The sequence below is a fragment of the Corapipo altera genome, unplaced genomic scaffold, assembly GCF_003945725.1.
Source record: "Corapipo altera isolate COAL_440 unplaced genomic scaffold, ASM394572v1 55, whole genome shotgun sequence".
Lineage (NCBI taxonomy): Eukaryota > Metazoa > Chordata > Aves > Passeriformes > Pipridae > Corapipo > Corapipo altera.
Genome location: NW_020884882.1, coordinates 3012204 through 3033413, shown reverse-complemented (window position 1 = coordinate 3033413; position 21210 = coordinate 3012204). Strand labels below are relative to the sequence as shown.

At 49.4% G+C, this 21210-nt stretch overlaps 1 protein-coding gene across 5 annotated transcripts in view; it reads right to left on the bottom strand.

Moving 5' to 3' along the window:
• Positions 1 to 19411, bottom strand: part of DNAH1 (dynein axonemal heavy chain 1) — an 88551-nt gene extending 69140 nt beyond the window's left edge. For 2 of the 5 annotated variants that reach the window (XM_027640151.1, XM_027640155.1), the window contains exons 1-2: positions 4716 to 4799; positions 134 to 380 (exon numbers count right to left, since the gene is read on the bottom strand). In XM_027640151.1, coding sequence (XP_027495952.1) covers positions 134 to 340 — 207 coding nt within the window. In that variant the 5' untranslated portion in view covers positions 341 to 380; positions 4716 to 4799. Of the gene's footprint in view, positions 1 to 133; positions 381 to 4499; positions 4596 to 4715; positions 4800 to 5140; positions 5161 to 19405 lie in introns of those variants that run through there. The other 3 variants (XM_027640152.1, XM_027640154.1, XM_027640153.1) reach the window with 3 other exon arrangements.
• Positions 19412 to 21210: the final 1799 nt, after the last annotated feature.

Genomic DNA, 21210 nt, shown 5'->3' with positions numbered 1-21210 from the left:
GATCTTGCACAAAGGCCTCTGACCAAAAGGAAGGGCTAGGATCTGGGTGAACCTATATATGTTCATACCAGGTGTACCGTGGGTCTTTTCATTTTAGGTCAATAGTGGAAAATGAATTGCTCTTTGCACTTACCCCTGAGCTACTGGAGGCTTCTCGAGTGAGGACGTCAGTAGAAAATGTTCTTTCTCTAGAGGCTGAATATTTTCTTGGCCCCTGGCTGGAGCTTTCAGAATGCAACGGGCTGGTTCCTGGACTGCAGTCCCTGCCTGAAGCCTCATTGCTTGTACTGGGACGGCTCCTACCCACAAAATTAATCAACTCCTTCCTTGCTTTCTCCATCTTCTTAGGAGAAAAGTGCTGCGAAGCAACTCCGGGCTTGCTACAAGTGGAAAGACACCGAGCCTGTCACACACTGTATATTTGGCACCCCTCCACACCCTCCTCCATGCTGGATATCCTTGACTTGCTATGATGAGTGGGTAACAAGGTGGGTTCGATCCCCTGATTTGATACCAAGCGCTGACTTCGTGGGCTGGGAGCCATTGGTCTCATGTGGCTGACTCAATAGCTCACTAACCCCGGGGAAAGAGACTGCTTTATTTTCCCAGATGGATTTTGGAGGGGGAAAACCAGCAATACACGCACGAAAAGCTGCTTTCCTTAAGCAGCAGGGGCTTCCCGGATCTGTGGCAGCGTTCTAAAGGCTGCCAGGAGAATTCGAATAAACTGGGACTACAAGAGAAGTACTACTTTTGCTGCACCCAAATCCCTTAAAAACCTTGTCACACTTTGCCCCAGCGGGAGTAGGCTACAGCCTAGGATACCAATACAGCTATTCCCAGGTGTAAGTCTGACTCTTTCATTTAAATAGTTTACGACAGATGTTTAAGCATAGCCTAATGCATATTAAAATATAGCCAGAAGCTCCCCTCTCTCTCCTCCTGCAGGGGCTATTTTTGCTGATGATCTCAGCTCACAAATAACTTCTACGCTTCCACCTTGGGAGACACAAGTCCAGACAAATAGCCCAGCTATTTTATAAAATAGCCCAGCTTTATTTTATAAAAACCTTTGTGCACTGAGAGATACCAATTAAGAGCAGCCCTCAGACTTCTGGCATGAGGATAATGCAACCCTTGATTTTAGTCTTGTCTAAACACAGAGATGACTACTGTAACTAATTAGAACAGCTACAGTGACACAAACCCCTCCAGCCTCCACACACATGCGCTGATATAATGATGTACACATACCCGTGTAGCTGATTCCTATAAATTATGAGTCAAAGCTCTCCACAGTGTCTCTCAAAGATATTCTGAGGGCAATACAGTTTATTGATCCATTCCTGCTCAGGGCTAGACCCAGACTCCCCATCCAGCCCTACCTGACTAATGGTTTGTGTCCTGCACCCTTCTTAGGATCTTGCTTACTTCTGGAAGCCAAGCCTCTGCAGTAGGAGTCTTCCAGCTTCCCAAAGCTAAGTGCTGGAAAGACCTTGCCTGGTCTTGCAGGCCACAGCTGGCACAGTACTTGCCTGGAGTCTCAACCTGACCTGGAGACAACACCACAGCATCCCTTCCTGCCATGCCCTCTCTGCTGTGCTCTTGAATGGAGTGAAAACTCTGCCTGTCCTATACACTTGATGAGAGAGGGCAATCTTTTCTAAATTTCACCTTGCTGCCTGTCTGTGAGAATGAATTGGGTACAGGCAGCAGAGAAAGCATTACATGCATGCCGGAGATAAGAGGGAATAACTGTGCTGGTTTATTACTGCAGGTTCAAGCCAGTGCACAATTTTGAGAGGTTGAATCAAAAAAGAAATCAGATAATAAATCAAGGTTACCATGATGCGAATCTTTTAAGCGAAATGGAGTAAACGAACAGATTGGAAAGACCTGGGAGACGAGATCAATAATACCCCCTCCTTTCCTTCAAGCTAGAAAATATCAAATCTTCCTCCTCTCAGCTTCGCTTTGGCATGGCAACTGGAACCTCACACCCTGAAGAATGAATTTTCCATGGAGGATTTTGTTTTTATTAGCTATTTTATGCTCTGGCCATATCTATTTTAGCAGCCCAGCAGGATTGATTGGTATCAGCCAAGATCCAAGGATTCCTGATGAATCACTGCTGGACTCTTTCGTGCCTGCTGCACCAGCACAGAGAACAGCAGCAAGGCGGAACGACCCTGTGGTGCCTCCCCTGATATGTCACCTGAGCATCCTCAGCCTGGAAGCAGGGCCAGTGTGGCAACATGACTTGCTGTGCTTTTACCTCTTAGAACCAGAATCCCAAACTCACCCAATTCAAAAAAGCCAGCTCCAGGATGCCAGATTCACCTAAACTTTTAGTAGGGTGAGTGACTGAGCCCACTCCCAGTTTAGCAGGACTGGCAATCTCTGCCTAAAACCAAAATAATGCGGCTGTTGCTGCTGACAGCTGAGTTCCCATGATGGGGGAAGTGTGTACCAGGCCAGCCCACAGCAGGCCTAATTCTTTGCCACTTTGCTCCTCATGTACTCACACTTCTGTAAAGTCCTTCCCGAGCACTTACGTCAAAATAAAACAAACCCCTACTCAGTGTCCAGCTCAAAAACATCCATCATGCTCTCTCAGCTGCACAGAGGGAAGGTATGGCATTTGCAACTGCAAAAAAACCCTGACACACACCGCCCAAAATAAAGAACAAAACCAGGCTCCAAAGTGTTCCCAGTAATTTCCCAAACAAATTAGTAAAACGACTTCTCTGAGTGCCCTAAAGCTGATATAGATATGGGAGAACTGCTAAGCACAAAGGGAATCCTACTCTCCTGCCACCTCAGCTGCTGGAATATGGCTAGCTTTTCCAGTAAGGAGGTTTCCCAGAGCATGGTGGGGAGCTTGCTCCAGTGCTAGCTAGCAGGTGGTTTGGTGCTCCCATCCAGCTCTCAGGAACAGTCTTTAGGCTGGTTTAAAAGAGGAGAAGAGAGACCCTCTCCCTTTTATTCAGCCTAGCTGCTGAGCCAAGGGCCTTATTGCAGAGCAGTTCACTCCTTCCTGGGCTCCAGCTCCACCAACAGCACTGCCTGCCTTCCCACACCCCCAAAAGAATGAGCAGTGTGTAGACCTAGGGCTGTCCTCCCCTCCCTCCATCTGAGAGTGACCCCAGATCCTCATCCCTGGGCAGCAGAGCTTGGCATGGATTGCCCAGGCTTAAGGAAGGGAGCACCTTCCGTCCTGCAAGGAGCACCTAAAAGCAGCTCCTCTGCCCACCTCAATAACCCTTTGCTCCCCCCTGCCCCTCCACATCTGGGAGCATCTCCCTGCCCTTCAACAGCAAACATCTGCCTGGCACCCAGCTGTCCCAGCTTTAGCTATAATAATCTTGGAAAAACCTTTTCCTGACTGCTGAAGCACGTATCTTTGCAGCAGTTCAGTCATGCCCTCTCACATCTGAAAAGCAAGTTTCCTAGATATACCAAGTACAATGTATTATGCTAAACTGTTCAAAATGAGAGCATATTCTTATGGCACTGCTGACACAACACTAGCTACAGCGTCTGTGTGTCATTGTGGCAAAACTATAATTACAATTTCTCTGTAAATCCAGGCTTTACACATCCAAGAAGTCAAACTCCCACGTGTCTTGCTCAACGTCTGGTATGAGCTTTTTGATCTGTTGCCTCTACTTCAATTCTTTGATCCAAAGCTTTGACAAAATGGGACTCTTTTCTTTCAAATAAGGTTCAAAATGGCTAAAAATTGCAACAGAAAAAGAGAATAGTACTTTAAATATCATCTAACCCCTAAGCAAAACCGCAGATTGAAATCTAGTATTTATCTGAAATCTATTTATCTGTGGATAGCCAGAACCCCAGCTACTACACCATCTGGACACCAACAAGTAGAAATTCCTTCTTCCTATAATTTAAGCCATACAATATAAGCTCCGACAAGGTGATGCGCTCTCAACAAACCGCTTTAAACATCATCCCGTACTTCAAATCCCTTCTACTCTAAAAAGAGAGTCGAAAGTAATTTCGAGTTTTATAGCAGCCCATTCCCTCCAACAATTTGCAGGGGTTTAAAATTGATTTTCCTCTGGGTTTTTAAATGCATTCTTTTCTCCACGGGAAAGCACCACATAACCAACCAGCTGAGCGGGAGGGCGCGGGGAGGGGGAGCAGCAGGACGGGCGGTGCTGCCCGTTACACCGAGCGCCCGAGCGGCACCTTTTGGGGCGACGGGCGTGGTGGGTGCTGAGAGAGACACCCCGCCAACCACCGGGACCGAGACTCCAGCAACGCCGGCTTCGTTTACGAAGCACAACACAAATGAAACAAGTGCCGCTGCTTGTTTCATCCATGAAACGAACCCGGGTGCGGGAGGAGCAGCCCAGGGGCTGTTGAACGCGCGACGTGAGGAGACGGGGCAGCGCCAGGAGAGCAGCTCCCAGTGCCCACCCTGCGCACCAGCCGCGGGGGGACACCCCACTTCCAGTGCTTCGAGGAATCCTCACCCTGCCCGGCGTTTTCGCTGCCTTGAAAACACGCGGGGGCTCCCTCACCACCCTCACCACCCACACCTGCGTGCCCGCCCGCCGGCCCGGGGCACCCTCCCTTCCGCCAGGCCCGACCCGGAGGGCTCTATTCCGACCCCCGAGCCCTCCTCGGAGCCTTCAGCCCCGGGCCCGCTCCGGGGGCCCTGCCCGGCCCTGCCTGCGGGCGGTACGCACCGGCCGGACCGAGTCCGCCCCGACGCCGGACTCGTTGCCACGGGAGAAAGGGGCGGGCACAAGGCTCGGATTGGAGACAGCGGCTCTTCCCCCCCCCCGGGGGTCGTTGGGCTGGTCCGGAGGAGACGCCGGGCAGTGCGGGCCGGGCAGCACCACGCCCGGGGCGGGGGGGAGCGCCCTGCTGGGGTGGCGGGGGCTGGTGCCAGCGCGGGGCCGTGCAGGGCCCCCAGTGCCACCTCAGAGCCACCATCACCTCAGCTGCCACCGCAGCGACACCGTAAAGCCTCCGGTGCCACCTCAGAGCCATCAGCACCTCAGCTGCCACCTCAAAGCCTCCGGTGCCACCTCAGAGCTGCCACCACCGAGCTGCCACTGGCGTTCCTGAGCTGCCACCGCGGGGATACCACAGTGCTCCCCCTTGGTACCTCAGAGTCACCGCTGAGTCACCACCCCAGGGCCACCGCAGAGCTGCCACCAGAGGCCACTGCAGTGGAGCGCAGCCACCAAGTCACCCCCAGCCGTGCCTTCCAGGACTGCCAGCCCCAGGGTGGAGGTGGCACTCCCCAAGGAGCCACCGAGTGCCACTGGCCACAGCCCCCATTCCCTGTTCAAGGGCGGTGAGGGACTGGGTGCCCGCTGCCCCAGTGTCACCTTCCATGCCAGCTGGCTGCCAACCCCACCGCCTGCTGTCCAGGAAGGTCCAGCAGATCCCTCCTCCATCCCATACCTAAAACCATTGCAGGCAGGCAGACTGCTGATGCAGAGCTGCACCATGGCTTGTCTATGACCAACTTTATGAACCCACGAAAGTCTTGAGCTAAGAGGTCACGTTGGGTGGGGATGGGAGGCTACTGGCCCTTGAGAACATGTCATGCCCTACAGAAGGAAAAGTGGCACTGAGTCCTGTTGGGAAGGCCCCAACAAGCTGGTCTGCCAGGGAGGAGATGGTGGGGAAGGGACAAGCAGTGCCAGCCCTGTGGGGGAGTGAGGGAGAACAGGTTTGGATTATTTTGAGGGAGAGGAAGGAGGTGGAAAAGCGGAGAGAAAAAGATTTAAAGCAAAAAAACCCAAGCCATAAAAGTAAGAGATCTAGTGTGAGGGAGTACAAAGGGCAGAGGAGGAGGAGAAAAGGATGAAGCAGGAGGCGAGTAGAGGTTTCTACAGGATGAGAACTGTGGGCAGGCAGATGGGCAGGGGCTGCTTCACAGCTCCTTTGAGACCCCCTAGGCCTGTCCAGTCTGGCAAAGTGCTGACAGTAAGTCCTGCTTCTGTCCAGCTCTGCACTCGGGGAGGGGTGCAAGTCCTAGAAAGCAGGGCCAGAGAAGCAGGGCTCTGCAGGGCTTCCTGAGGATAACATAGCAGGCAGGCTGGCCCAAGGGATGCCCACACGTGTGGCCTTGCAGGGGGGCAGAGGGTCAGGCAAAGTGGCACCAGGATGGGGGTCATGCCATGGGGAGGCAGCAGAGCCCAGGACATGACTACCGGCTCCTCTCCCTGCCTGAGCACCTGCCAGGTGCAAAGGGCTTGGGAGTCAAGGGTGGAAAAGGCATTTGTACCATCCAAAAATTTGCAAGGGGATGTGAGGTTTGGGCAGAGAAAGGTGGAGGCTGTGGCAGGCAGAGCCTCAGAGAAGAAAAACAGGCTCCTCTAGATAAGCAAGCTCCCTCCCAGCAATGCTCAGCTGCTGCCAAGGTGTTCACTGGATCAACCCCATGCAGCAAGGAGGTCTCTGGGTGGATTTGCACTCCATGTTGAACTGCTCCTGGCCCCACTGAAAGCAGCAGATGCTGCAGAAACTCCCAGGTGTAGGTCCTTTGTCATACTGCTGGCCTCATCGCTTTACTTAAGTAAGGAGTGCTGCTGGCTTGCCTCAATTATGTTTGATATAATTACAGCTCTTGCTGGAGTTCCCTGGAGTTGCATTCCAGATGGCTCCTCTGACTGGAAGGAAACAATGGTGGGGCCCTTTGCATGGGAAAAATACCTGTCCGTCCCATCCTGGCTTCATCCACCCTGCAGCAGGTTGGGATTCACAGCAGGTCTTGCTGTCCCTGTGATTAGCTTGGCTTCTTTTTTGACCAGGCTTTCAAAGTTTGCCACAAAATGCTTCAGTGAGTCAGGAGATGAAAGCTGAGCTGATTCGAGTGGCTGGGCCTTCACAAACCCACCAGGCCAGAACAGAAAGCAGACAGGTGTGTGAGCCACCTGCTTTCCATCCATGTGCTGCCAGGACAGATTCATTCCCTGACCTGCCTTCAGAAGGGCCTTTTTGTTCCCTTGAGACTCATTCCAGGTGTTGCAGCAGGATGTGCTGGCACTGTATTTTGCTTCAATGGGTTCTCCTTTAGGCCAGGAAGATCAGGCAGGGGAACATGATGCCCACCCACTTGCAAAGGGCAGGTTTGAAGTGGCAGTGGTGGTGGTTGGCACAGCTGAGTGTTTCTGTCCTTTCACCTTCTCATATCAGTCCAAGCTGAGATGCTGTTCCCAGCAGGGTCAGTACAAAAGGTTTAGTGTTGTCTTTCTTCTGACAGTTCTTTCTGTCCCTTTCCTACCATGGGCTCTTTCGAGGCCACAGATCCATCCATAATTACAGATGATGCTGAGTTCCCAAGAAAACAGTTCTCCAAGGAGAGGTTCCCAAGTCCCTGCTGAAACAGGCTAATCAGTGACTTACCCAATGTTTTTCTTAGTGCAAGGCTGATTTGGGAGAAGGGGAACACTTCTCTCCCTGTCCAGTCAGCCACATCACTGGCATGAAAGCATGAGCAGGGTTTAGCAGAGTCTGAACTCATAGGAAGGGAGAGAGCTCTTATCCCTCTCAGCTACCAGACACAAGAATCAAACAAGTTTCAACAGTTGTTAGGATGTGAGCTGACACTGGGAAGGAGAAATATGTGAAATGTGCTAATGATTTATTTTACCTCTGAGGCTCTTTCCTGGCTGAAGATCCCAGCTTCTCTCTTACATGGACTGTGAGCTGTTGGAGCCACTTTTCCTGACCTCCACTTTCACTCCTTTGACTCTCATGCCAAGCCAATCTATCCCAAGCCAACAGCTCAGAACACACCATTGCCAGGACTGCATATCACACCAAACTCACTTCTACAGAGAACAGCCTTCCCTTAGCTATGGGATGAATAATAAAATATAAAAAATCTCCACTTCTGTGGACCTCAGAGATGATGTGCTGGTTGTTTTGTTTCATCACTTGCACCTACCCCCTACCGTGGGTGGCAGGCCCCTTCAGATTTAGCAGTGTTTCCATACCCACCCCACACACATTTTGCTGAAAGTGTAAATGATCCTCAAAGCACAAGGCCACTGGAGAATAAGGCCCTAGATTTCTGTCTCCACACCTACATGTGTTCCCACACACAAGATACAGCACCAATCTAGAGTAAAACAGCCCATGTTGACAATGCTAACAGTACATTTGACAGAAAGTCCTCAGATTGAATGCCAAAAACAAAAAGCCATGAAAAAGTCATAAAACAGGGAGAATCAGGACAAGGTCTGGCTTCTTGTTTCCTGAGCACATCTCCTGAAGGGGCAGGTTGATTCTGGGAAGGCAACATAAAGCCAGGTTCTCTTTATATTCCTGCTACTTTCAACAGCCCTCTCAATTCAAGGCTGTTAACCTTGAATTCAGGCAGACTGGGACCAGGGAGCAGTTTGTAGCAGTCAGCTGAAAGTTCTCTACTTTCCAGCCAGTTTTCACTGAAGCCTCAAAAAGCAAATGAGCCTTTGATTCAGTTAGTGACGCTCTTGTTAGCCAGCTTTATCTCTCATCTCCACCACTGTGCCACTGCACATCATCTCCCCGGGATGTGTTCTCTCACACTGGGGATCACACCATTAACCCAGCCAGAAGGCTTCCCCAGGGAATTTTCAGGCAGAGACTACTTCCTCAAGGAAGGCATGCAAAAACATGGGACTGTCTGGAAGCAGGACGATGACAGTGAGGATTACAAGGGCCAAACCTGAGCACACAGGGAGTGGTGGTGATTGAGAAGCTAAATAAGCCTCGATGGTGAGGTCTCAGCAGTGGCAGGCAGAGAAGCTTGCAGAAACCATTTTTACACAACTGGTTCAGCTGAATTGGCCAGAACTGCCTCAAACACAGTGCTGCCATCTTCTCCATGGGGCTGCAGGTAGAAAGAGCTTGTCAGTCAGCAGTATTCTGGGAGATTTTTCCAAGAGCCCATATATACTTTATAGGTCCATCCATTTCAGAGCATATTATTAGCAGAGGTGCTCTCAAGTATCCCTCTGGCTTCCAAATCTGCTGGGGTTAGACCCTCAAATTCCTCAGAAGCCCCAACCAGATCAATGGGCAGATTTCCTGCAGCCCCAGATGACAGATCATCTGTCAGAACATACACAGGAGGCTGGGACTTGCTCCTCCAGCAAATATGGTGCAGGCACTTCCTTGCAACTTGACTGCTTTTGGAAAGGCTAGAAATTTTCCCTGAAGCTTCCAGAGGAACATCAAGCTTTTCATGAGAGACAGAGGCATCTTTGCTCCTTACCATAAGGGCACTTGCTGGGAAGTGTGGAGAGTTCTGGTTCTTTGTCTGTGGTCTAGACCAGACCCATCAGGCTCAATGTTATATCTGCTCTCAGCAGGTAAGCATCAAAATCATCTAGCTTTGAGCAAAAATTCCAGCCTTTGCTGACAAACAGTAACAGACTCCTGTGAAAAGCAGGAGTCTCTCAACCAACTGGCATCTGATCAAGGAATCCCAAATCTGTTCAGATTTTTTCCACTGGAAACCATGTACCAAAAGCTGGGATAGATCCTCAGCTCAACACCGCTTCAACAGGTGAACAGAGCAGGGCCTGAGCCAATGGGCCGAACAGAGAAGCAAAACCAATGCACTTCTTAGCATCACGAGAGTACAAACTAACATTTTTGGATTTAGAATGGCTTCAAAACATACTTTCTTGAACTTGTTCATCAGCTGATTTATTGCACCAGGTGCCACCCTGACTTCCTGCCGTCATTGGCATAGTGCTGTCAGTAGTTGGACGTTCATATCATTTATCTGGCTGGTCCATCTACTCTTGAAGTACTTTCTCACTTGGCTGGGAATATTCTCCATAAATAGCCCTCTGAAACTAATAAAAACTTTTGGTGGAAAGCAACAACAACAACAATAACAAAAACAAACAAAAAACCCCACCAAAAACAAACAAACAACCCCCTACCTAAACAAAAACAAATGAACAACCCAAGAGAACACAAACAAAACCCACAAAAAACCCAAACAAGTTTTTTGTTTGGGGCTCTTTTTTTTGCTGTTTTACATCAGATTTTTGTATGCAACTGATAATTGTAGCAATGTAAATATTAATATAGATGTGAAACCCAGAGGAGAATGGAAGCAGAGTTTGGAGGTGACCTTTTGTTGCCTGCCAGCCTGCCTGCCCCACACGCAGTGTAAGGAGCTATAAGGGGAATTACTGGTGTGTCCATCCTGCAGAGCAGGACAATATATCTGGGGATCTCAGTGGGGAGGAGATTTCTGAAGCTTAAGGTTGAGCCTCTTCTGCCCAAACGAAGTTTCACCTACTTAGTGAGTGCCAATCATTTGCCTCAGTACTGGGAGCAGAGCTCAGAGCAGGCAAAATCCAAAGGAAGCCATGGCTGTGTCATTGCTGGGAGAAACTGGGCAGTCAAGTGAGAAAAATTATAGCTTCCAAATGTGTACCGACATCCTGCTAATTCCCAGATCTCCCCCTACTCCTCCTCTGCTGATGCTCCAGTCCCCACTTCAATACCTGCCAGGTCCTTTTAGAGAGCTGACATTTCCATTCCCTGACATTTTCTGCAGCTCCATCTGGGAATTAATGTCCGGATATTAGCAGCGATGGGGCCGTTTATCATAATTAGTCTCATGAAGCTACTAAGCATCCAACTATTTTTCATCAGCGCCGAGGAAATAAACTGCAGAATCCAGTAGACGAGACGGACAATTTATTTATTGATTGATTTATTTTGGTCTGTCAGGATGCAGCTTTAAAGTTTGTCGAGATGAGCAATGCTTCACGGAGGCGATGACGACAGTGGGGCTGGCTCGCCTTGGGTGCGCAAGCTGCAGAGAATAGGTCCCCAAACCCCCTGAGACACTGAGGAGGCATTTGTTATCCTGTTATTATTATCCTGTTATCCTAGGCTCTAGCTTCCTGCACATATAGAATGACAAGTTGTGACAGGTTGAGCCCTGGCTGGACAAGCTCAGGAGGAGAGAGCCACTAGTCCCGTGATGGCATCATGAATGAAAGCCATCTCCAGGCAAGCTGTTTCTTCCCCATCAGGAGCAAACCAAGGGTGCTGTTTACCCCACAGAAGGTGGCACAGGGATGAGCGGATCCAAGACTGTCATTTGGCTGGGTGTGCCTGGTTGTCCTTGGACTTTAATGCTAAATGAAAGATGCTGCAGGCAGCACACGTGTCTGTCACCTTCCAGAGGTGCCTGGGAGCTGATAAAGCTGTTTTCTCACTTGTCATCCCAACTGGAGCAGGGTGACAACATAGTTTGTTGGTTTCCTTCCCCAAAGGATCAGGAAGGAAGGACAGAGATGCAAAGTCTCGTACACAAGAGGTGTCAGACTGGATCCACTGTGAGCAGGAGAAGGCCCTTTGGAAGGGCTCACCATCAAACACCTTCTCTGGCAGAGATAAGATCCAGCCTCTAGTAACTAATGCCTGCTGTGGTCTCAGTCTTACCTTTTAGGGGCCAGTGCAATAGATTGTCAATGTTTCCATGACCTTGGGAACTCAAGGAACACACCAGAGCCCGCACTGCTCTCCAGGCATAGCTGCTCCCTGAGCTGCTGAGACCTAACAGGCATTGTTATCCATACTTGTGGCTACTATGCTGGGCAAGGAGCTGTGCTGATTTCAGGAGCTCTTCTACCATCTTGCAAGCTTTCAAGACCATGTACTGAAAGGGAGGAGATGGGAGATCCCTGCCAGGGTCAGCTGTCTTGCACCACACCACTCTGCATGGCTCGTAGCCCATGGATGGAGCTCCTCTGCCTAAGCAAGAAATGAGGAGCTGTGTGGAGCTTCTACCCAGAGCAAGGCATGAAGGGCTCCTGGACTCAGTGTTGCTCTTCTCTCTATCCCCATAAAGCCCCACAAAGTCTTGCTACAACCCACACATCTCAGCGCTCACCTGCAGCAAGCCCACCTCCTCCCTGCAGGCTGATTATCAAGAGCTTTCCATCCTGAGGTTTGCTATGCAAACATCAAACATTTGTGTTTAAATATTACACTCTTCTGCTGATGTGAAGCTAGTAATTACAGCCAGATGGGACCTGGCTCACAGGCAGACACAGGGCCCACATGCTGCTGGGTGGCAGCTTTTTTTTTTTTTTGCAAAACCATGTGGCCGACCACCGGCAGAAATATCAGAAAAGCTGAATGTAATTAAAAACAATGAAGAAATAAAGAACCTAGTTTCTAAATATATCATGCAATATATTCCAGGTGAGCACTGAGTGTTCTGGCTGCAGTGCCTGGCAGTCCTAGTACTATGCATGGGACATGATCCAAGCCAGCGTGCTCAATCCCTACATCCCTCCAGGCACAACCTGATGATGACATGCACTGATTTGGTGTCAGCACCTCCTGCAGCACCATCAGGTTTGATCCTGCAAAATCTTCCTGAGCTGAGGAAGAGCTCTTTTGGCACAAGGGCCTGATTCAGCCCACACTCTAGTCCATCAAAGTGGCCCCTATGAATGTGTCACAGTCCCAGGCCCACCACACTGCTGGCCTGAGCTTACAGCTGCTGCTGCCTCCTCACCTGCTGAGTGGAGGGATCATCTTTGCTTCACGTGCCTGCACACATTTCTGCCTTGCACAAGCTGCCCGGGGTAGGAAATACTTAATTTTCTACCACCTCCAGCATTTCAGGTCTGATTCTATTCAAGGCAAAACAAAAGCATTGCAGTGCATGGTGGATATTTTCCCCCCCGATCATAGCCCATAGTCCATATTCACGTTCAGCATCTGATTGTGTTTTTAATAGATAATCCTCTCTCCGTTGCCTCTTCCCTACACATCACCCAAAAGGTGAGTGGGAAGATAACAGTTTAAGCAAAATGCCTCACTGTTTGTCCTACCCCACACTTGTGTTCTATTCTATATACATAGCACCAAGTGCCCAGGAAGCAATCCCATTTCTTGTCCCACAGGCCTGATTGAGTTCTAGAAGTAACAGTGATGCAGGTAACAGCCACGACCGTTGCCTGGAAGAGGAGCTAAGCCAGTCCATCATGCACAATATAAATAGCCCTGGTAAAGAAACCACTGCAGGTGATGCCACTGCAGGGAAAACAAGCTATAAAGGCTACAGCCCTTCCTCTGCAAATTGATCCAGCTCTGTGGCTCTCCCTCTTTCTAGCAAATACTCTGGCATACTCTCAGGATGCTCCCAAGCCAAGTAGTGCAAAGCCAGATCCTGGTTTCCTGTCCAAACAGCCAGGGATGTTTAATTCCCTGGGACAGCTGCTGGTGTATGTTCTCCGTGTTGTTAACAGTCAGCGCTGCACAGGTACCTGCTCACCCATCCAGCTGTAAATGGTGTCCTGTAGCCAACCTGCCAGACAGGAGCCAGTGGCTATGGTTGCAAGGGGAACAAAGAGAGAAAGCAGAAAACAAGGGGAAGAGGGGGGGGGGGGGGGGGAAGAAAAGAAATCATTGTTTTGTAGAAACTGCAGAGCCATGGCAAACACGTGCTGTCATTTGAGACAAGTGCCAAACCCTGATAGGTTTACCTATCGAGGAAATCAGGATCAACCTTGGTGAGAGGCAGAGAACCTTGATCTCACTTGTCTGCCTTCTCTCTGGGGTCTGCTGTGTGGGCTTCTAACTTCTCAAATCTTCCTCAAAGGACCACGAGTAGAGCTTTCCAAGGAGGCTTATTTCTGCTGTCTTATACCCCAGGAGAGTGTTATCTGTTGTGAAGGGAAGGGAAAAGAAGGGAAAAGGAAGGACTCAATGCCTCTCTTCTTCCTGCACCCAAGAAGCAGAGCTTTGGCATACCATTACCACCCCTTCTTTCTGCAGTAACCTTATCCGGCGCTGCGTGGGTCTGTGGAAGCTCTGTTGTACTACTGTTGCCTTCATGAATAATGGATCCCCCTCCACCTTCCCTCTCCTCTTCCCTGTTAGATCTCATTTCATATTGTATGAAGTGGTGTGGTTGCTGCTTCCCTGGGGTTGATCTGAACATTCTGATTCCCAGCTCCAGTTCCCCCTCTTCCCAGGATGCAAGTGTTACACAAGAGGTCCATGACTGGTAAGGGCAGTGCCTTTACTGGGGTCATCTTTGGCTCCTGGCTTGCTTTCTGTTAGGAAACAGTTGATCCTTGATGTTCCTAGAAGCCTGTAAGTTCTCTTCTACAATTTCCTATTTTAAAGACTAAAAGTAAAGTTCCATGAAAAAAAGCGCCCACCATTCTAGTTCTAAAAAGTCAAATCTCTATGGCTAAAAGAACCATATTTACAGTTCTACATGGTTTTGGGCCACAGAACATTTGGGGTCACTTCTACAATGCAGTCTGGAGAATGTAATTTCCTTTGTTCCTGCAAATACCCAGCTTTAGTTAGCTTTATCTGGTAAAGACCGGTATTTTAGCTTTATTCCTCTTTAATAACCCTGGTTTTAGCAGGGAATATGCTGTGGCATTTAGCAACATCATGGGTGCACTAGCACCACAATCAGAGATGAGGACTTGGTTAAATTCAGACAAATCTGTTTTGAGTGGCTTTGTAGGTTTGTAGGCATGAAGGTCTGTCAAAGCTGTGTGCTGACTCCACTTTCCCAGTCTTTCTCTTTTAGTCTTATCACTCCAGATTACAAGAAGCACCAAGCTCACATGCCCTTCTCTGGGGCTGTACCTTACTACTGTGTCTTCTTCCAGTCCCACCAGCCCAGTCTTTAATCTCTGCTACCCTCACTTTGTATTTCTGCCCCCACAGATCCACCTGCTTTGGGGATTTCCATGAGGAGAGCCCGTGTTGGCTGATATTTCAAAAAAGAACTGCAAGGATCTGAAAATCAAAGGTAAGGCACAGCAAAAAAACTGCAACCAGGAGAGTGAAGTTTGTGCAATTTAGGTCAAAGTGTTGTGCTTACACAGGGAAGGGAAGAAAACAGGGTCCTCAGTGAGAAACCCCACTGCCAGAGGCCCTTGGAAAGACACAAAATCAGTTGCCTGGAAACTAATGCTGCCCCTCATTATTGTCAGCACCAGGAAAAACTCACAAGTGCCATAATTCAGGCCACCACCACTGTATTTTTCTCTTGGCTGAATAGAAGCAGAGAGGAGAGGCTTTTCATGCTCTATGGGTAACAGGGTGTCTCCTTGCCCTCAGTTAAAGGGATTGCAGGCTCGATGCTGTTGCATCTGAATGGTCATTTCCCCTGTCAAACCTCATGCCCTGAAAGTCAGAGGCTAAAGCATCCTCTCCCAACCTGGTGGCATCCTAAACTGCTGGTAGTCAGGAGCATGAGGGAAGGGTCACATCCCATTTCTCCTCCAAACACCCACCTGTGATTGCCAGTGGGAGGTGAGTCTTCAGTCTGACTCAATATTATTAATAAAACCCAGTTAAGATATTCTGAAAAAGGATTAGAAAACCTAGTTTCTCAATATCTCCAGTCAAAATTCAAGCTTCTGTTGCTGTGCCAATCTTGTTATAGCAGATAGCAGCTCCAAACACTTGAAGCAGCCTTAGAGCTTGCAGAAGATAATTAAAGCAGGAGAGACAACCCCACTGTCAGCAGGGTCAGGAGTATCAGTTAGGGCTGCTCAACATTTGCCGCTGTAAGACCAATTCTTCAGTAGTTTAGAATTTTGCCCAACTTAATTATTTTCACTGAGTTTTCTCTATAGGGTACCTACTTGTTTGGAGGAACTATATGCATATATTTACTCTAACATATTCTACAGCTAATTAAAAAATATAGAACAGTTGAAGCTGGCAGGAGCCTGTGGAGACCATGTAGTCCAACCACCTGGCTCAAAGAAGAGTCAGCTCGAGCAGGTTGATTGGCACCACATCTCATCAGATTTGGAGTATCTCCAAGGATGGAGACCCCACGGTTTCCCTGGGCAGCCAGTTGCAATGTTCAGTGACCCTCATGGTAAAGTTTTTTGGTTAAATTCAACCCAAAAACTCTTTGACGAAAAGGACTGTATTGCTGACTATTATAGAACAAAATGTGCATAATACACATGAAATTGCCCAAACCAATCTGGTTGCAGCAGATTTAATGTTAATTCCAGAGCTGAGCTGTTTTCCAGAGGACCCTTTTTCATCCCACATGCACGACTAGCATTGCACAGTTAGCAAAAAGTCTCCCAGGACTTTTCTACCGTGTTGTTCAGTGTATGAAGCCTGAGGCAGGATTTACTGCACATTATTCAATCTCTGCTAGGGAGCTAAGATTATTAGTCTCCTAAAAAGCTTTTCAATTGAGTTCATTAAAATAGCTGAATGCTTCGAAACTGTTAATGATTTTAGCTTTGCAACTCCCCTGCCAGAAGATGGGTCTGCGCTATGGCTGTTTTACAGAGGACAAAGCTTGAGCCCAGAAGGGCTAAAGGGATGGGGTGCTGCATGGACATACCACATTACAGAGCACTTTAAAAGGTGCAGCAGCTTCCCTTCAGTCAGGAGGCTTTAAAAAAACCAGCACCCCACGGCAGACCGAGCTGTTGAATGAAGAGCAGCTCCCTGCCCGGGTGGCAGTGGCAGGGTCTGTGCTCACCCCATACCCAGGCATTGCACTGCCTTAATGTGCTCACCACCACCAAGTCATTTCCTAGAGCCCAGAACCAAAGAGAGGTTGGGCTCTCTCAGTAGGAGAGAGGGGGTCAGTCATTTCAAATTAAAAGAGGCTAAGATTTCCAAACCTGGGTCTAGGCAAGTTTGGCTCATCATAGCCTAGGCACTTTGCATTTGGTGGGGCAAGTTGAAAGTAAAGATAACACCTTTGGAGTCAAGATCAGGCAAACAGGTAGCACAGAGCATCTGCCATGTGTTCTCTTGGCCCTGGGACTGGAGACACGCAGCCTTCGTCACACAGGTGGTGGCTAATCCTTGCTGTCCACAGCTGTTTCCATAATCCATGGTGGCACTAACCCGCTTGTCTATAGTCCAAGGAACCTTTTGTCTTCAACCTAGAGACCACTGCAGGGACCCCTTTTCCTGATTGCCCCCAGGAGGGGGATTTGGCTTTTGTTTGGGTGAATGCTTTCCTGATTCAGCATGGCAGCGGGGAATAGGACACACGTTTCAGGAATTAAATCCATTGCAGGAACTGAAAAAATCCTAGTCCCTCAAATGCTGATCCACAGTGTCAAGCTGGGGGGGAAAAAAGGAAGGAAGGTGGACGGAAAAAGATTTTGTAAGGAGCAGACCAAAGGCAGGTCTGAGTTTCACCAGCTGTGGAGGGGAGCAGAGCCTCCCCCCTACCTCCCTTCATCTCCCAGCCCTTCCCTCTTACAAGCTGCAAGTCCCTGGGAGGCCCCTAATCTTCTTTGCTGTACAAAAGACCCAGTCTACCGGCTTTCCTTTTCTTTTTCCCTATTTAAAGTTGAAGTGGGGATCAGTTTCCAGGCACGAAGGCAGGGAGGGGGAAGGAGCAGGATGCAAGCGGTCACTCTGCGAAAGAGGTCCTGTGGAGGGCAAGAGCTCAGGTGGTTTCAGGTGGGCTGGAAACACAGGGACACAGGGTCTCTGGGGTTGTCAAGATCCTTGCTTTCTAATTACTGAGCTTTTCTGGTGTGCTTGAGTATCACTAGCAAACCAATGGAGAAGATAACTCCTTCCAGCCTTTGTTTTGCTTGTGAAACAGGATCTCCAGTCTCTTGATGATATTCTGAGAATTTTTCTGCACTGCTTCTGGCGTGAATTCAGCCTACCTGTCCAGGACTCCTACCCGATGCTAGATGAGGTCTTGTCAGTGCTTTGCAAATGCTATTAATAATTTCCTGCTTCTACTGGCAATATCCCAAGCCCCTAAGGTCTTGTTCGCCTTTTTGTGCCTTTAGCTCATTGGTGGTTCATAATCACCCATGACTGCTACAACGAAGTTCACCTCCTCCTCAGTCATGTCCAACTGACACACTCCCTGTCTAGCACAAAAAGCCCCAACCCTGTGATTAGTCTTGCATTTCGTGCTCTTGAATTTCAACTCGTTCCTGTGTCTCTGTGCTCAAGGTTGTCTGCTGCTTTCTGTTTGATCTCCCGTCTCTTCTGCATTCACAATGCCTCCCCCTTCTGCGTCATCAGCTGGCTTAACCTAAGCGCTTCCACTTCTTATGACAACATCATTCATGGAGAGAATAAACAAGATCAATCCCAGGATCGATTCCAGAGAAACTCCAGTGGTGAGCTCTGTCTAGCCTGCTACTGCCTCTGTCCAGAGGCACAGCTTCTGTACCCCACTTCTATTTCTTCCACTAATCCCATCGTCTCCAGTTTAATTAGTAATTTCCCTGTCACTCCATTGAGCACAGCTTGCTGCATTTGTCTAGAAATTTGTCTAGATGAATTGAGATGAGCAGGCTGTCTCGGCCGAATGCTTTCCATGGCATGCCGAGCTGGTTCCGCTCCAGCCGTTTAACCATGCTGGCCTGCAAGTTTTCTTCCAGGTCTTGGCATGCTACTGACCCATCCTGCAAACTCCCCAAGCCCTGCAGTAAAAAACATCAGACAAATGAGGAGTGGGTATTACATTCACAACATTCAGTGTGGTTCTTTCTCTTCTGTGAGAGGTTCTGCCTCTGGAAACAGTGCCATCACACCTGCATTTTGGCATATGAGTTTGTTTGGAAACCACAAATACCTGCTTGTCCTGGCTGCAGGGCATCAAAAGAGACTTTTGTCTCTGATCTTGTTATACCATTCAGGCTTCATTCTGTCATTCTCTATGTTACATGTTGACCCTACACCCAGCATTATCATCTCCTTCAGACTGGCCAGGGGCCACATCACGAACATCTTTGCCACCCAGTAGAACCACTATGTTGAGTGGACGCCTGAATAATATTTTCTCCAGTGTCATAACACCCTTTGTAAGATTTATCTCAGCTCGGCTTGCCACGTTGTCCTTACTGCTTCCAGGTCCCTAGAGTACCCTCTCTCTTGTCACCAAAACTGGTAGGGAAGGACATTCATCTAGTTGGAACTGAATTTGCCATAGCTGAAATCCTCCTTATCGATGTGAGGCCAACACATCCCAGACCCTGTCCTCAGTGGCTCAGAGAGCTTTAGTGTTTTGCATTAGCATTGCTAAATGCCATGCTGGGGGGACCTGGCAGTGCCACTTCTTCTGACCCTTTAGGCACTGGGTTCCAAATGTTCCCACTGCAATCTAGGCCTGTCAGAGGCAACTTTGATGCTCTCTAGTGCAGATAGCACTAGACCTAGAAGTCAACAACCTTCATCTGGAAAGAAAATAACAAAGCGTATCTGGATTAGATTGCAAAATGCTCTCTGTCAAGCTACTGAAAAACAGTTTTCCCCAATTTAATCCAACCTGACAAGGCACTGAGATCCCCAAGCAGGGAGAAAGTGGTAAATCCACCCTCAGTGAAGGGAGATGAATGGATTCTGAACAGAGGGATGAGTGGACTCCTTGTGTTGCAGAGGAGGCTGGAACAGAGCCCACGTCCTGTAAGTAGCAAGTTGGACAGACCCACCAGAGGGTCACCACCCTGTGTAAACCTTTGCAGGAGAAGGTTTCACTTTGGCTCCCTGTGCCACCTGAGGTGCTGCTGACTGTCTGGGTACCCGGCTTCCCCAGAGACCGTGCCAGTTGTCCCACCTCACCTGCCCTGCTGTGAGCACCAAAAGCGAAGCCGGAGCCTCACCGTGCTGCCCTCGAAAGCCTCTGTCTTGCGGTGGAAATAAATTGCCTCAGATTCCCGTAACTCAGGCAGAAAACCCAGGCCCCTTGCTGATAAAACCAGGCGGCCTGGACAGCGTTGCCCTGGCAACCTGCACTTTCTTCCCCATCCTTTTGTTCGGCCTCGGACCCAGACTTTTGTACCCAGCCATAATGGGGCCAGACTCTTGGGATGTTTACGGGGTGAGGTGAGAGGAATTTCATTCAGCCGTGTCTTGCCTGGCCCGTCTCCTTCCGCAGGGTGAGGGAGGAATGTTATTGACCAAGGCCCCATGCAGGGACCGAGGCACTAAAGAAAGGCACTTTAGACTTTCCGACAAAGAAAAGAAATTCCTGCCCTCCCCCATGCAAACATACCCCTCCTGCCCAAACGTGCCTTTTGTTTCCTTATTTCTCTTTTGCTAACTTCCCCACTCACCCACTCCTGCCCACAGCTGCTCTCACCAGGCACAAACAAAACCCTTCAGCGTGCCCCGTGTGCCTGCCAGCTCCAAGATGCAAGGCATTCAATAATCCTCCTGGACTCCTGTCCTCCGAGGCGCCTTGACAATAAAACAAAGCTGGATGTGCACTGAGTTTGCAGAAGCAGGAGTGCTGTGCAGCTGAGACCAGGGCATGGAGCAGCCAAGCACAGCAGGGAGCTGGAGCCCACTCTGAGACCCTGCTTTGCTCAGTCCCTTACCTTCTGGTTCGGGCTGGAAAGAGTTAAGCACATCAGGTCCAACTGCCTGCTGAGAAGACAAAAGTCTGCCTTGACATCCAATATTGAAGCTCCCAGGGACACCACTGAGGAATTCCCATTAGCTGGTGTTTGTGGAAAGCCCTATATCAAATGCTGAGGACAGCCAGTTTGCTTTCCTCATGCCAGTCCACTGGGAGAGCAGCAACACCTTCTCAGCACAGCATTTCAGGGAAGAAGTGATGTGGGCAGAGACCAAGTGGTGCCTTTGCGGAGGAAAGGCAAGCAAGTCTTTCCCCTTGTTCCCCTGTGCTGCTGGCAGCTCCAGCAGCAGCCAGACCCACCTGGAGAAACTCTAGTCTGACTTGACTGGACTTGTGCCTGGGTTCAGGTAGCTCACTTCAGAGGTGGACCTCATAGCTTCACTCTGTTCCTGGCCTTCACACTGTCTTAGGAGAAGGCAGGTCTACAGTTTGGGCAGAAGACCTGAGGACCCTTCTTGGCAAGGCAGTGCTGTTTCCCATGCACCTTGCTCCACTGCTCTGCTTGTAGGGCAACTGTGCAAAGCAAAAGGCATCTAGAGATGGAATGTTGGGAAGGATGGGCACTGGGTTTTCTTCAGTTCTGCTGGGGGCATAAACAGAATATGAAGCCCAAGCTGGTGTTGTTTGACTGGGCAAGGACCCATTGAGAAGTGAGTGGCTCCTGCTGTGGGCAGCGTCCCATGGCTGTCCTTCCCCCAGTGCTCGGCCATCCTGGGAGACCCTGTCCAGTAGAGAAGAACCTGCAACACTTGGCAGAGACACTGAGTCTCTTATGGATGCTGAGAGATACTGGTGGAAGCTTTTCTTTAGTCCTGAATGGATTGGTATAGTACTGC